At 37.8% G+C, this 17159-nt stretch overlaps 1 protein-coding gene across 4 annotated transcripts in view; it reads right to left on the bottom strand.

The window, feature by feature from the left end:
* The window catches only part of kalrnb (kalirin RhoGEF kinase b), a 73798-nt gene that overhangs the window by 11554 nt on the left and 45085 nt on the right, over positions 1-17159 (bottom strand). Inside the window, exons 31-35 of one of the 4 annotated variants that reach the window (XM_026257852.1) lie at positions 16990-17091; positions 16271-16413; positions 15963-16065; positions 9940-10186; positions 29-306 (exon numbers count right to left, since the gene is read on the bottom strand). In XM_026257852.1, the coding sequence (XP_026113637.1) occupies positions 29-306; positions 9940-10186; positions 15963-16065; positions 16271-16413; positions 16990-17091 (873 nt within the window). Of the gene's footprint in view, positions 1-28; positions 307-493; positions 653-4240; positions 4440-9939; positions 10187-12976; positions 13145-15962; positions 16066-16270; positions 16414-16989; positions 17092-17159 lie in introns of those variants that run through there. The other 3 variants (XM_026257853.1, XM_026257854.1, XM_026257859.1) reach the window with 3 other exon arrangements.

Raw genomic sequence — 17159 nt, 5'->3', positions numbered from 1 at the left:
ATGCAACCTTAATGGTTAATTGCTGTACCTCTTCAGTGCTGTCCTGGTGCTGCGGTCCCAATTCTACACTCTTCCGGCCGTCTCGTTTACGCTGTTTGTTGTTGGGTTTTTTGGCATTAGTGTTGTCGCCCTTGCCGTGGCTGAGACGTCGTACTGGGCTGGTGAGCCATTTTTTTAGTGTGTTTCCAGTAGTTCCAGAGCGTTTAGGTCCTGGAGAACCGGTCGGCAGAGAGGTCATGGATGTCTGCGGCTGCAGTGATGCGGCAGACTCAGATTTGACCTCTGAACTTCCCACAGGATAGTTTTCTGTTGAACAAAAACAGCAAAAATGATATACAAATATTTAGAATAAAGAAATCTTACATTGGAAGTAACAGACAACCAATTAAAGCAATTCAATTCCAACTAAATATTTAGAAACTGGCATGTAATACCCAACCTCAATACATTTTGAACATGACATAACCTCAGAAAATATCAATATGACACAAACCAATGAAGAAATATTCACTCCAGCTGAAACATCAAAACCCACGGAACCAAATCCAACAACAGAAAGCCAAGAAACCTGAGCACTGTGTTGGACAGCAAACTCTCTACTGAGGTGAAAGGCAAAGCAGCTGTCTGGTCTATAGACTACTAGTGACAGACACAATTGTAGAGTGAAAAAACCAGCTTGACCTGATCTGAGCATAAAGGTGTTCTGTAATTCCACATAGCAGGACATTACAACAGAGGGACATTACAAAACCAAGGGACTGCAGAGTTCACAGCTTGTGGAATTTACCCCAGAAAACCATTTTAATTGTCCATCAGATTGTAAAATCATAAATCATATACCTATTAAACTATCATCCTGAAGTACATAACACATCATAACGGCATGACGTTAGCATATAATCGGTGGAAAAGAAGTGCTTATCAGTCTTGTCTCTGTGTGAAGATATCTCCAATCTTTCAACTCATGTTACGACTGGCTAAAGAAGCAAACTCTCACAAATGCACACACAAGTCAAGTCAAGTGACCTTTTTTATATAGTGCTTTATACAATACAGAGAGTGTTAAAGCAGCTTCAACGTCTACAGGAAAAACGTGCTGAAAATGCAAGAGAACATTTTTCAACTGTGGTTCACCTATATAAAAAAATTAGGCCTACAGTTGACCACATGGTTTAGTATGTGTGTGTGTGTATATATATATATACACACACTAAGTTTTGGGGTCAGTAGTAAGATTTTTAATTTTACAAATAAATACTTTTGATTCAGCAAGGATGCATTAAATTGCTCAAAAATGAAAGAAAAGACTTACATTGTTATAACAGATTTCTATTTCAAATAAATACTGGTTAAATAGAAATACTGGTTATCTATGCCATTCTCAAATTATCCTTCAACATTCTGAGCTCGCAAGCAACTACAACCTGCTGAGTTGATTACAGAGCTGCAAAAAAAAAAAAAAAGAGAGAGAGAATTACATCAGAAGAATAAACAGAACAGTTGTTCATCCACCCGGAAACTATTCCCTCCTTAAACTGACAACTGAGACTCTACATTTACAGCTCAAACAACATTTTTTTTCCCCTGAAGGAATTCATGTAAGTGCTAAAAAGTAGCTAAATTATGAGTTTACTGTTTCTGCTTTTAAACCCAGCAGTCGCAACAGCTGCTAGCACTGTAAGCGTATTTTAGTAACTGCATTTTATATTTGTTGTAAAGAGTAAAGGGATGAGTCAAACGATTATGTGTGCTAATTAACCGCATCCATAGACATTGCTACAAGTAACAGATCACCAGGAATATGGGTGCTCCTTAGAGGATGAGCTGAAATAAACAAGCTGAAGAGTAGTCATGCTCACTGCTGTCTGCTTGAGCACAAATCATTAACTCAATGCTGCTTCAGACACGCGATGCGGACTAACTGCAGATGTTGCGTAAGTAACTTCCCATGGGGTGAGAATGGGACAAAGGTCACTTCCTTGATACGTGTTCCTTCAAAGAGCCATTTACCCCCAAGCACCCCTGAAACTGCCCCGCCAACACCCCCTTTCAGGTATTCACCAATCAGATCTCGCTCTGCTTGTCCTGAAAGCCCCAGGGAGGATCCACGCTGATCATGTGCTGCTATAATGCCCCTTTGTTAGAATTACACTTTATTTCCTCAAGCTCCACTGCTGTCATTAGAACAGGCGCCTTATGTTAAGCATTCCAGACAAACCAAATCTTCACTACTGATACTTTATTTAAATTTCTCTCTAGATTTCAATGAGACAGCCACCTGAAATCAACAGTCAGCCACGCTCATGTACACAAGTCGCTGATGTAACATTCTAGACAGAACAAAAACAACAGTGTAAAAGAAAGGACTAGAAATCCTGTAGAAAATACAGGAACAAATGGGTTGTGTTCATGCTTTTTAGGGTCATCAACAGTACTATTATTACAATTGATTCCCAAGCTATTTTTCAGTCAAAAGCATGGCAGTAAGCATTCAATTAAAATACAATATTAAGCTATCAAAACATATATTTCGGCCAATGCTAAAGAATGCTAATTTAAAATAAACCAAAATGTACATGTGATTTTGTACATGAATAATTGATATTTGGTCACCGCTTGGTCACAATTAAATACATTAGTTAACATATAAACAATAAAAAATTTCATTAATTTCATTAAGGTTCATTAAATAATACAAATACAACTTTTGTTTTTAATACTTTTTAAGTAAATGTTAAAAATAGCATGTACTAAGATTAATAAATGCTCTTTCATTGTTAGTTCTTGTTATTACTCATGTTATTACTAATTAATTTTTTATATTTTAGTTACACATTTATATATATAGATAAATAAATAAATAAATAAATAAATAAATAAATAAATAAATATATATATATATATATATATATATATATATATATATATATAATTAATTTTAGTAAATGGAATCTTATTATAAATTGCTACCTTAAAATAGATTGTGCTTTATTTGACAGTACATGTACTCACTGTGTATACTTACAGTGTACTTACCTATGAAAGTACAGGTGATATAAGGTAACTAAATGGGTTTAGAGGTAGGTTCAGCGTAAGTGCAAAGTTATTGTAAATACTAGAATAAATACACTACGTACATGAGGAACAGGACTGTAAAATAAAGATTTACCTTAATATATATGCGATATATATGTAAATATTGGTATTATTAACATTATAACATTTTAATAAGTCAGTCCATAAGTGTACATCTGTGTCATCAATCTGTCCACTAAGAGGTCCTTATCCTGAAAAAGACTGAAGACCCCTGATCCTAATTCATATACTGAATCAACAAATGTGCCATATCTTCAAAGAGCATGTTATTCTTCAAGATAAAAAGGGTAAGAAATGATCAAACGGAGCAGGGGACTTGATTTGAGCTTCAAAGCATAGGGAACAGCAGACACATCGGTTTGCTGATGGAGAAATTAGGTTACAGGAAAACAGAGAAGCTTGAAGGGGCAGTATATCGCTCACACGCACAATACACACTCACAGACAGACACAGCGTTTGATATTTTTCATTAATTATGAAATAACAGTAGATACTGTATGAAAGGGAAAATGTAACAGTAAAAAAGGGTTACAGCTAACTTAATAGTTTGACTGATGTCTACTGCATGAGGTTGAACCAGAGAAAGTCATTTTGAAGGGTAAGTAAAAAAAAAAAAAAAACTCCTTGAGGTGTTTCTGCAGCGCGACCCATGGAACATGGCGCTAGCAACACCAAGGACATAGGTTCAATTCTTAGGCAACAAATTGACTGATAAAATATACACCCTCCATGCACTGTTAATAGCTTTGGGTGAAAGTATATAACAACTGCACATTTTCACTTTTTACGATTTAAATGCTTATCAACCTCCAAAAGAACTCACTGAAATGACAACACTGCAAAAATCATCAATGCTTTTGCATTTAACACAAAACACAGTTGTCTGTAGATAACCGTCAGAGTCACACATCACACCCCTGAGCTTGTCTGAGATCTCCAGGATTCAGATCATTGAACCGTTACATTAAATACCAGAGTTCAGTAAAAGATCCACATAAAATTGCACCAACACACAAAACTCAATCATAATCATAAACTCAGACTCACAACACCCTACTCCCACTAGGCAACATACACAGACCCACATGCTTCCACACACTGCTGATCGCATCTGCATACATTACAGTGTGTTGAGTTACGCACCTGCTCCATCACAACAGCGAATCTTTCCCAAAATCCAACTGAGACAAACTCCACAAGAGCAACATGACCTCCCGCTCCGCATGCTGCTCGCTCACTGTCTCATATGCTCGTCAGGTGAGAGACAGAAGAGGAGAAAGGGAGAAGGACGTATTGGGAGGTGAAGGAATCTGTGGCTCTCTCTGCTTCAATACTGAAGCTCAGCTGGAAGTTCAGCGCTACTCTTCACAATAAAGGGGAGGGACCAGGGGGCGGGACCAGGGGCCACAAAGACACACACATTCAAAAGGGATACAGGAAGGTCCTGTTAAACCAATATGCAAAAATAAAAATCTCTCTTCACACAAGACTGGAGCAACTGAAGTGACCGTTTTGATGTTGCTACAGGGAAAGACAAACTACCATTGTGAGTGTATTTCATGTGTGTGCGTGTGTGTGGTTGTGCGTGCGTGTGTTTGTAAATCCTGAAATCAGCTACGTCTGCATGCTGCAGTGGCCCATTTTTGATAGGGTGTGTCTACAGTATATCACAAGATCTCTGTCCCCACTTCAGAGGTTCAAGATCACACACACACAAACGTTGGGCTTCCATGTTTTATGCATGTAATAATACTAGCATTATTATCCTTGTGGGCAATAATGCAGGGGATACCAGGTACACACATGCACACATATGACTAAATAGTCAAATTATACTTAAATATATTTGAATCAAATAACAGACATATTTAAGATATGCACACATCACTGAGAAGCTTATTCTTGTTCATAAAGATAGTGACAGTAAAAACCTAAGTTTAGGGTCAAGGGTCATCCTAACATTTCCTACAGTAATGTTTAATGTTTATATTCTCTATTCAATAGGCAAGACAACTGTGCTATTCACATGTGAGAGAAGCAAAAACACACGGAGTAATGTGAAAACATACATTATTGGATATTGGCCTAATTAGAAAATGTATAATAATTATACATTTTAAAGATTGTATTAATTGCAACATTTCAAGGTCTAGAAATCGCACTTTCAAAAATGCGTTCAAGGCAGTGGCTGTTTTTAGCATATTTGAATGCTATGTTAACTTATTTTAAAGGGGGGGTGAAATGCTATTTCATGCATACTGAGTTTTTTACACTGTTAAAGAGTTGGATTCCCATGCTAAACATGGACAAAGTTTCAAAAATTAAGTTGTACATTTGAAGGAGTATTTTTGTTCCCAAAATACTCCTTCCGGTTTGTCACAAGTTTCGGAAAGTTTTTTTCGAGTATGGCTCTGTGTGACGTTAGATGGAGCGGAATTTCCTTATATGGGTCCTGAGGACACGTCTGCCGGAAGAGCGCGCGCTCCCGTCTAGCAGAGCACTGAGAGCACAGACATTTCACTGATCAGAGCGATTAACTGATCAGAGCGAGAGCGTCGCGAAAAGTCACAAAAGAAGTGTGTTTTTGGTTGCCAGGGCAAGACAACCCTGCACAGATTACCAAAAAAAAAAAAAAAACAGCATTAAGGGACCAGTGGATGGAGTTTATTTTTACAGAGCATCAACGGAGTTGTGCAAGTGTTTTTGTTTGTTCCCTGCATTTCGAAGATGTTTGCTCACAAGGCCCAGTTTGACGACGGATTTGCGTATCGTTTATTTCTTAAGGATGATGCAATCCCAAGGAAAAAGGGTCACGATCGTGTGGTGGAACCGCAGGCGGTGAGTAAAACTGCTTCAAATATCTCTGCCTCCTTGTTAGTGCGTCTGCCTCCCATCGGAGACCCGGGTTCGAGCCCCGCTCGGAGCGAGTCGTTGCTGCTCTCGTTCAGTTTCAGCCTCTGGATCTGATTCTGGATCATAAATAAACGGCTGAATCTGACTGTTAGCCATGGTTTGTTTTGGAATGATGGGTTTTCCCTCATGGTAATGTCACAGCTTCCACATGCTCTCAACGCAAAAGCCTATTCGCGCTCGTCATTCTTTAGCTCCGCCCACACGTCACGCCTCCAGTCGGTCGTGTTTTTCCGGGAAAAATCGGTACAGACTATCTTTCTCTTATGAATATAATAAAACTAAAGACTTTTTGGATTTATGAAGGATGCAGTACTACTCTATATGTACTCAAGATTAACAGGATATTGAGTGAAAACGAGCATTTCACCCCCCTTTAAATGATTTAGTCATGGGCCCCTTCGAAGTTTGCAAGGGTAACCTATGTGTGAAAATGTGAATCACTGTGGCACAACTTTAGTTACAGCTCAAATTAGAAAAGGTGTGACATATTTGACAGATTTTAGTATCTCATGGAGGATAGCCCATAATGTGCATCATTTTGTTTCTGGTTCTGGCCTGCAATACTTGGAATACTATTTCTACAATGTACAGGTTAACTATGAGACAACTGGCAGGGTAATATTTTGGAATCAAAGTTCCAACAACATCAACATGAAGTTCCAATAACAGTACCGAAAAAAGCCCAGTCGACAGAATGAGGTGTAGCGTAGCGTACAGTGAACATTGGGCAGAATCCGTCATGCCTGACTAAAGATTTTCCATGTTACTCTGCATCACTATCTGTTTATTATTACTTTGTTGTAATCAGACACTGAGCAGCACACACATACACACACACCACATCCTCAAAATATAAAGGCAGAAGCTTGAACAGGCATAAAAAATTCACATGATAATTAAATACAGAAAAAGAGGGAGAACATATGGCAGACTCTTTAAGTGAGATCATTCCAGAAATATTCTAGGTTAAGTACAAGCTTATCTCTATGAGTGTGACAGTTCAGCTCGTCATAGTTCAGCGGTCATCTTGACCTGTCATTTTCTATGTATTTTATTTTTCTTGAAAGAAACATACCTGGAAAAGGCAAGCTTCCCATTTCCTTTGTCTATTCTTAGATCCAGTCCAGAACTGTCATAATGTTTGGGGTGGGGGGTGTTGGGGTTCTGGTAGGGATGTTTACAAATGTGTTCTTCTAAACACAGGAAGTGCAGTGCAGGGAGACATCAGGAAGTAAACGGACTACAATACAGACTGTTCCGCTTCAGACAGTACGGGGCCCTAAAGGCACACATTAACACCACCCTGACCCAGAAACCAAAGCTACACCCTCGTGGTCCTTAATTTGACCTCTAAAAGTTACTCCCACAATAAAATAACTTTTTATAGAAAGGTGAATTGAAAACAAAGTGAGGCATCTTGTGAGCCTGTGAGTGTCTCAAAACTGAAGCTCCACCAAACACATACATCAATCCCCTGAGAAGGATCAAAGCAGGGTGCAAGCCTTTCGTAGCAACTCTAGCACCCTGCTAATTAATGATCAAACCCTATTTGTGCCTTTCCCAACTGAGAACTGGCTCCCCTGGAAAAATCCAGAACACATGCTGTTCAGAGAGCCATGGACACGTGTACAGCAGCTTAAAACGATAGATCATTCAAACAGGAACATTTCTGTTATCATACTTTATTTGAAACCTGAATGGATTTTCCCCTCACAGAATACAAAAGGAGCTATTGAAAAGAATGTGAAAGCTGCTCTTTAGCATGTAATGTAAGTAGATATTAACTGGGACTGTCAAAAATACTACAAATCAGTGGTCCTCAATCTTTTTGAAATATTTCAAAGCCCCCCAATATGATATGTGTTTAAAGAAATTGATATTTTAATTAGGAAGGATGTGTTAAATTGATAAAAAGTGATAGTAAAGACATATTATTAGAAAATACTTCTATTTTGAATATACTGTTATTTTTATTCATTTTTTTTTTCAGGATTTGTTCATGAATAAAAAGTATTAAGCAGCACAACTGTTCCCTAACTGTCGGTTACTACGAGTTTTGTTGTGATGACATTAGTGTCATGATTCTGCCCTCGTGTCCTTGATTTTTCCTAGTCTTGAGGCAGGATCATGACAGACCCATGTTTTGTGTACAAGCACATGGCCTTGCCTTTGGGCCATGTGCTTGTGTTGTCTCGTTCCCTTGCCCCGCCCCCTTGTTATCCTAGTCGTGTCTTGATTGTCCCATCTGTGCCACCTGTCGTGTCTTGATTGTTCCCCCTATTTAGATCTCCTAGTGTGCTCTGTCTTGCGTCGGTTCATTGTGTACTACTTATGTGTTCTACACTTGTGATTGTACCTCTGAAGTCCCTGTATAACCGTGAGTGTTATTTGTAGTTAGTGTGCTCTAGTTTTGAGTCTTTGTTTACCTTGTCTGATCAGTCCTGTTTAGTATTTGTTGTATCTGCCCTAGTCCTGTTTTCCCCCTCGTGGGTTTTTATTTTCCCCTTTTTGTAAATAAACCCCTTGTTTTGTGATTCCCTGTCTGCACTTGAGTTCCTCCTTGCCAAGATCCTGACAATTAGGGGATTTACTTGGGAGCCCCAATACTCTCTCCCAATACTCTCTGTCTTTGAGAGAAAACGGCAATGATGGATTCCCCCACTTGGGTATTGTCGCCATTCCGAATCAGACCCAGAGTTGACTGTGGCTAGGGGATACGTTGACATTCTCCAGGTGGAGAGTATGGTTGTGGTGCACCTGTTCCCACAAAATGCCACCAACATTAATCTATTATTTTGATTTCAAATCCAGTGTTTCTGAAAATGCTTTTTCAGCATTGTGATTCTATTTTATAACAGTACAGTAATACAATCTTTCATAGCCATATTCACGTTTAAACTCAATAAATACATTTTTGTTTTCCTATCTCCACAAGTACCATCTATTATTGCCTTGTTTATTTAAAAGTGCACTTTTCCTTGTTTTAAATCTAGCCAAAAAGCCATGTGTTGACCAGTAGGCATTTACATTATATTATATTTACTCATTTATTGCTTTTATCCAAAGCGACTTAAATGACACATTAATTGTATGCATTTATTGTGTAATTACTACATTTCTGTGTCAATCCATGTTAATTTTTAACGTGAAACAATCAGTGTCACTTTAATTCAGCATGTGCACTGCAGCACAGCAGAAATAGAATGGATGCATGACTGCTGCAGACACATTGCTCCTGGAGTGTGGCGTTATTTTAATGACAAATGTCGAGGGCACATTATTGTAGCGTGAAAGCACATTAATATAATATGCGAGCACGAATCTCTTAATCGCACAGCTCTATAAGGTTTCTCTCTCAGTGAACACGTGTCATCCCTGTGACAGATCATTCTGTCAGGCTCTGCTGGCAGTCATTCTTCCCTACTCTCAGGTCGGACCTGGAGGTAGTCCCATTCCATATGTACCCAGGCCTGGGTCAGTCCATATCAGTGTCTGTACAAGATACCTCTCTATGGGTGGGATGTGGCCTCCATAGCACCCTTCTCCGGAAGGCTCGCTTCCCCATTGTTACTGCCAAGCTTTAACAACAGTGAAGACATACACTGAAAACATAGAGTGCTTTCCCGCGGCTGTAGACGGTAATGTTTTCTCTTGGTTCTAAATAAATGCGACTTATAGTCCAGTGTGACTTGTATATGTTTTTTTTCCTCTTCATGACGTATTTTTGGACTGATGCGACTTATAGTCTGAAAAATACGGTATTGACTTGTTAATAATCTGATTGCATAACAGTTTCATATTACATCCCAAAGTGGCACTTGCTATTGAACTGCTATTGGCAGCTTTGGATGGAGGTTCAACATAACCATCAGGAAGTGACACATGATCTGTGTTTGTGGGCGGTGAATATTTCTGAGGGTGTTACTCACCTTTCCCAGGTGAGAAAAAGCAGTCCATGTCAACACTACTGCGGGAGTGAGATACAGACAGGGTGCTGCTGGGAACCAGACCCTCCTGAGGGGGCGAGTGTTCGGTGGTCCGCACTAGACACCAGCCCGGCCGCTCTCCAGACCTCTCCAGCAACTCGACGGTTTGACCCGACTGAATGCTCAGCTCACCCACCGATCCAGCAACAAAGTCCTGGAGAACCACAGTCTGCTCACAGCCACCCGACAACTACAGAGAGAGAGAGAGAGAGAGAGAGAGAGAGAGAGAGAGAGAGACAGGTTTTAGATTTCTTAAGAAGCCCCTTATGTTATTTTGGAAGAAAAAATTAGTTAGATATCTGTTTGCATCTATGCTGAAAACAGTTTTGTGAAAATTGTTTTTTATTCCAGAATATATATATTTTTTTTTATTATTATTCATGTGATGTAAAGCTGAATATTCAGCATCAATACTTCAGCGTCACAAGATCCTTCACAAATCATTCTAATATGCTGAATATTATCAATGTAAAAAAACAGTTTTTGCCCCTTAATTAATTAATTAACTTTTTTTTTTTGAAACCTCAGCACAATACCAGTCAAAAGTTTGAGCTAACTAATAAAAAATATATTCTTTTATTCAGCATACTATTAAATGTTAACGTTATTCCTCTAAACTTAAAAACACTTTTTTTAAAGGTTGAGCAATAAGTTTTTATGATCCAGGCAAATCCTGGTGGATATAAAGTCCCACCCTATATTATTTCCAAATAATACAAAATTATGCAGAAAAAGTGTTTGCTAGAACTGTACAAAACCATCTCAGGAGAAAGGAAAAACAGGGCAGGTTGAGAGAAACCAGCTCACTGAAGAAATATAGTGAGTCAATCTCACTCTAGAGTGACAGAAAATCATTTCTTCACCTCACACACACACACACATTTACAGACATGTTCTAATCTTCATCAAACACACCGACTGAAACAGAAACTGAGCTCAAGACTAAGAGAAACAGAATGAGTAAGAGAGGAAAAGGCAGGTCTGAACAGCTGTTCTCCTATGGAGGTCTGTCCATCTCTGACCTGCCTCCTGAATACATCAAAACTTCAGACTCTGCTGCTGGGTGTCTGCACTGGGCCTGTCCTGACCCAGCGTCCCACCCTAGACAGCGGCGCTCCCTGAATGTAGTGATGTCTGAACTCCCCATGTTCTGAGGGTCAAAACACACATTCAGCTGGAAGGTAAAACAAAACTCGCCTTTTTCTCATATTAGTTCATTAAACACAGTAGAACCTTAAAAAAATGGACCAAAACATAATACCAAGACAACATGTCATGGCTTTTTGGACATTTACCATGCTAGTACCACAGTGCTATATAAAAAGTGTAATCATTCAGTAATGTGAAATATCAGCCTCAAATCAGCATAACATAAAATGATTCCTGATGGATCTTGTCACATTGAAGACTGGAGAAATGATCACAGAAATATAAATAATAAATAAAAATAGTAAATGCATTGAAATAAATAACACCCAAATAGTTGTGTCGCGATTAGTCTGTGATCATTGCAATCATCTTCATTTAAAAACGACTGAATCATGTGGGAGGTGCACATCATGATGTAAAAACAAAAATCGATGTGCTTCGCTTCCTGTTTAAATGTGTGTGTGTTTACACATGTATGCAAATGTTTTTTTGGAAGATTAGATTTTTTGTGTGTTAATTGTCTTGCTGCATCTGTGAGAGTTTGTGTATGAGTGTGAGCGTGTTTGTAATTATGCGTGTAACTAATGCTGTTCTCAAAGCTACAATGGAAATACAAAAGCCTCTAATATAAGATTTAAAACTCTAGAATCTCTGAAGAGTGAGGCAGAGACGAAAGAGTGTGTGATCGGGTGGAGGATACACCCTCCTCGAGGGAACACAGGGTGTTTTCCCTCCTTGATTCTTTACAGCTGGACAGGAATTCCCGCCATATGGAACATACTATTCCATGCTGACAGAACTCACAGCCATGAGGAAAGCATAATCTCCCACAGAGAATCAGACAGGATTACATATGTGCCATATGAGAACATTTAGCCCTCGCTTTCCCTTTCTAGAGCCAAGATGTACTGCTAACTTATTAATATACATGTGCAGTTCAAGTAAAATTAATAACATGTAGTAGAAGACACACAGATATTCTGTTTTGCATCAGTCACTAATAATAATACTAATATTAATAGGGTAACAATTTGACATCTCTGACAATCACAAAGTAATTTACAATCATAATATAATACTTAAAATCCATTTATATACATCACGTCTGGTTTATCCATTATATTATATATTTAAATAATTTAGTCTTCTTTAATATATTTTAATTATTAATATATTTCAGTTATTTTATATATGTTTGAATTACATTATGCTATATATTGTTCAGCTTTGAAAACAGGAGTCTAGTTATTATTTCGGACACTAATTAGAATATAATGCATGTTATAGCTTTAAAGATCTGACTAGGCAAACACACACAAACACATGGAGTAGAATATGAACAGCCACTCCCTTCTAAGCAACCCAAAAACACAGTCCAAATGTGAGCTCATGCTTATGGGGAAAGAAAACACACACACAAACACACTCCTACATTTAAAGAGCAAATGTCAGCAGAGACACTTGAAATAATTTGAGAATTATGGGGAAAACCCTTACAGTTCTTGTTAAATCAGAGCCACTGCTGGCAAAAACAGCATTATTAAAACACTTTTTGATATTATAGCAGTGTAAAAAAAAATTAAAAGTGGCAATTTATGTTAATTTGGTACTAAGGCATTGTACTGGAAACACAGGTGCGCATCAATGTATAAACACATTGCTTTATGAATTATTCAAAACATAAATAAACCATACAATTATGTGATATCCCAAACAATACAGCAGACACATGTCTCCTTAAAAACTACTACTAATACAGAACTCCTTCACCAAAAAAGCACAAGCCAATTTAATCTGATATCTAAAACCCATCAGAAGAATGTGTACTCACAGGTCTGGTTCTCTTGGGTAGTCTGAAACTCCTCCACCTGGGCATGATTCTATCTGTACCACCAATCCAACCAACCAGAAGTCAGTCTGCCAACCAGATCTGCCTTCTGATTGGCCGACAGTCAGGTAGAAAATGCACTAACCAAAGTTCTCACTCCCAGATTCTCACACAGAGCTAGTGACTGAACTCATCCTCAGCATGTACGGAGAACATATAGATCTGCACAGCTGAGTGTTGACAGGGTTCTGCCCATGCGGGAGAGAGAGGGAGAGATTGAGAAAAAGAGGAGGAAAACAAGCACTGACTCCAACAGAACTAAGAGAAGTGAGAGAGAAGGAAAAATGAAGTGAAAAGACGCAACACCCCAAACTGGGCAAGGACAGAGTGAGGTCAAAGATGTGTGTGTGTGTGTGTGTGTGTATAGGTGTATAGAGCATTGCGTTTTAGCCCAGATGGACTGCGTCCACATGGTCGACTGAAGAAGAGATGGATGGACCGGATCAAAGATATGAAAGACTGGAAAAAGTGGAAAGCGACATAGAAACCTCTGCGACAGCATGGAAAAAACACTAGGAAATAAGAATAAAGAACTGTGTGTGTGTGTGTGTGCATATATGCATGTGAGATAAAGACAGAGAGCATATGGAAGATAAACACACACAGGCACATACAGTAGATTTCATGCATTTTTAAAAACAAGAAACATTACTTATTGATGTGTCAACTTTAAGTCAAACTAAAAAAAAAATATATATATAATTATATAAATAAAAAAAATATATCTAAACACACACACACACACACACCCAACTACATGTAATCATTTTATTTTCTAAAGACTAAACCAAACCTTAAGGCTACTACTAATTTGTATTTTGGGAATAAAATAAATAACACATAGTTTTCTTATGAATATCTTTTTTTTTACCTTTGAGTAAAAATGGAGGTTATGTCAAATTTAGCTAACTTCTGGGACAAATGCTGACAGCATGGCAAACCTCACTACCCCGAAACACAGACAACAAACAGAGTCAAGAAATGTCTAGCCAGTAAAAATAGCGAATATGAGGAACCTATATATAGTTTTATATTTGAATGTCCATTGAGTCTCCCACACACACACACACACACACACACAAACACAGCTATACATACAAACAACACACAGACCTCAAACCACAATGACATACTGTAAGAAGGTCCTAGTAATACAATAACTCCAAAGAGACAGACAGACAGGAAAATAAAAATGATATGTGTAATTATATGACTAACAGAGCTGGGTAGTAACAGATTACATGTAATCTTGTTTATGTAATCAGATTCCAAAAAGTTAAGTACTAGATTAAATTACAATTTTAAAATATTTTGTCTGAATTATTACGGAGTAGGTTATTTAACCATGTATTATACTATGACAAAAACATGAAAATGCAGAAATTCACATTATTTCCTATGCACATGTAATGCAGGCATTCACACACTATTTTTGTCAGCAGAACCTTTTTCACCAAATATATTTACTTGATATCCCTGCAAGATTTAAGGACAGAAATTTATAATTAAGTACCGCATTTATATGTTCATAGTTCTCTGACATTGGATAATGGTAATATGACATGGCAAATATTTATTTAGTAAATAAATAAAAAAAAGGTGTCCCTTTATTATATCAATACAGTGTACAAGGTTATCCTATTTAAATCAAATTGATAGTTAATTCTGGCTAAAAAAGCCTCATTTAAGACAGGAGGACTGACATGTAAAGTGACCAATCACAGTTGTCAGAATTCTCATATGATTATGGCTGTGCAGGATGTACATGCAGGTGTGTTCAAATGTCATGTTTAATTATACACATTTCATTGTCTTTTAAAAATTTGACAGACAGACAGTGAACGGTCATAAGTGTGTCATGTGATGTCCGTGCCCTGACTTAAACCACATGAACACTAACAAAACAACTGATCTGGGAGCAGAGTGTGCTAGAAAAAGTGTTTCTAGGAAACATGAGCCACTCTTGACTCAGAGCTTTTTGGCTGTAATTAGACGGTTAAATGAAACAAGAGCGGAGAGACTGGCCTGAGGTTAAGAGCAGGCGCATGTAATCATAAAATTACAGAGAAGAGAGGGAGAGATGAGAAGCGATGATACAGTTTTTTGCCGCACTAACATACTGGATGTGAATAATAGTGAATCAGAACCAAATTTAGCAGGACAGAGATGAAAATTATATAACAAAGACAACGAAGGCAACAAGAAAGTTGGTGAGAGAAAGAAAGCAAAATGACTCATCCTGCACACAAAAATAAGTTGGGCAAAATTGTAAAACAAAACACAAACACATTGGGGGGATTTTGGACCACAATCATCAAGACAACAAAAGAGGGCAAGAGAATAGAGAAAATAGAAAGGAGATATTTTTAATGTATAAATGCAGCCTTGGTGAGCATATGTCTTTTTTTTTTTTTTTTATAAACCCAAAATATATACAAAAACATACCCTGATATCCATGACCAAACTCTATACTCAAACACACACACACACCACACACACACCACAGATGAACTTGTTTGGTGTCTAAACAGACTTATGTGTGTATGAGAGAGTCAGATTTTCCATAGGGGGAGTAACTCCCGTTTGATTTTTCCAATTTGAGAAATTATTTTTAAAGCACACATTTTCAACATACTTCTCATATGTTTGAGGAAAAATTCATAAAATCCTCACACAATCAAACCTGCATACACAACCAAGGAATCAAGCATAAAAAAGCAGGTTATTCAGTTATATTAATATCAACTGTATCAAATGAATGAATCAAATCTCTCTTCTTGAACTTAATTTTGCTACCAGCGATTTTAACCAATGCTTTTGGGGTTTCTGAATATTTGAGGAAAATTGTCAAACCCAATGGCAATACAGTGTCAGGGTCTACATAGTGCATGTCAGAGTTATTACTGTGTTTTTGTATTTTAGTTGTACCTTGTCGCTGTCTACAGTGTTCTGGGAGGTGCGGGAAGCGATGGAGATTGTGTCCGGCTGGCTGCTGGCATCACCCTGGCTATCTGCGTCCTCAGTCGTTTCCCTGAAAGATTAAATAAAACTAGAAACTTCATTTCTATTGCAACCACATACACAATCTATAATACCTAGCAACAAGGTCTTTTATAAGAGCCGTGCAATTTGGGAGCACATATATATTGATTCTCTCAATGCAGAAAAACCTGGGAGATAAAAAAGACAACTCTGTTTTAAGGGAATGAAGACAGCAGGTGGATGAGGTCAATTACCTCTTGCTGATGCTGCGCTGTCTGGCTGGGGTTTTGGGAGGGTGTATGGGCTCCTTTAGTGCCCCCTTCAGGTGGACGGTTCTCTCCTGAATCACTTCCCTGATGTTTCGGATCCACTCTTGTTTCACTTCTATACTGGAGGCCTTTGGGTGGATGAGAGGATGGGTAAAAGAGAGAGAATCACAATCCCTCAAGTGAGTAAAATGGCTAATTAAAAATCTAATTAACCAAAAATTAGAGCAGCATTACCCCTAAATATAAGAAATACATATGAGAAACATGCCCCAGATATTTAGGATTTAATATGTTATTTGTTGGGATATTAATTTGCAATTTCTAGAACATTTTATCTGTTCCTAACTGGGCTGCAATTTACATTTATTTTAGTTTTTTTTCACAGTTCTTTAAGGAGTGAAAACTAAATAATAGGCCTTTGTGCAAATTGTCAAATATTTGGCTCATTTATTCATGATAATTGTTTCATTAAATGTGGTTCGCAGCAAAAAAAAAAAAAAAAACTGTAAAGCCTGACATAAGAAATAATAGTAAATGTAGCAATTATATAATAATTTACATTTATAATAGTCATAATATCAAGAATGCATGTTAAAAAGTACCCTCATAAAGGTATAAAATATTACTTTCTTACTAACATTGGCCACTGCTCTAGGGTTTATATGACACTGATACACACAGATATACAATAAAGCACATCTTACCTTGAGAACCGTTTTGTTGTCAGATGTAGGCGTCCGGCCGGCCCACAGAGCAAACTTACACGGATCACCTTCAATGTGTTCGGTGACTCCTAACTCTGATGTCTGTCAAAACACATTTGAATTCACACTACCACTAACGACTTACTGATAAAGTGGGAAAAAGGCACCTC

The sequence above is a fragment of the Carassius auratus genome, chromosome 6 (genome assembly GCF_003368295.1).
Source record: "Carassius auratus strain Wakin chromosome 6, ASM336829v1, whole genome shotgun sequence".
Lineage (NCBI taxonomy): Eukaryota > Metazoa > Chordata > Actinopteri > Cypriniformes > Cyprinidae > Carassius > Carassius auratus.
Note: the sequence above shows the minus strand (reverse complement) of the source record. Positions and strands in the feature narration are given on the sequence as shown.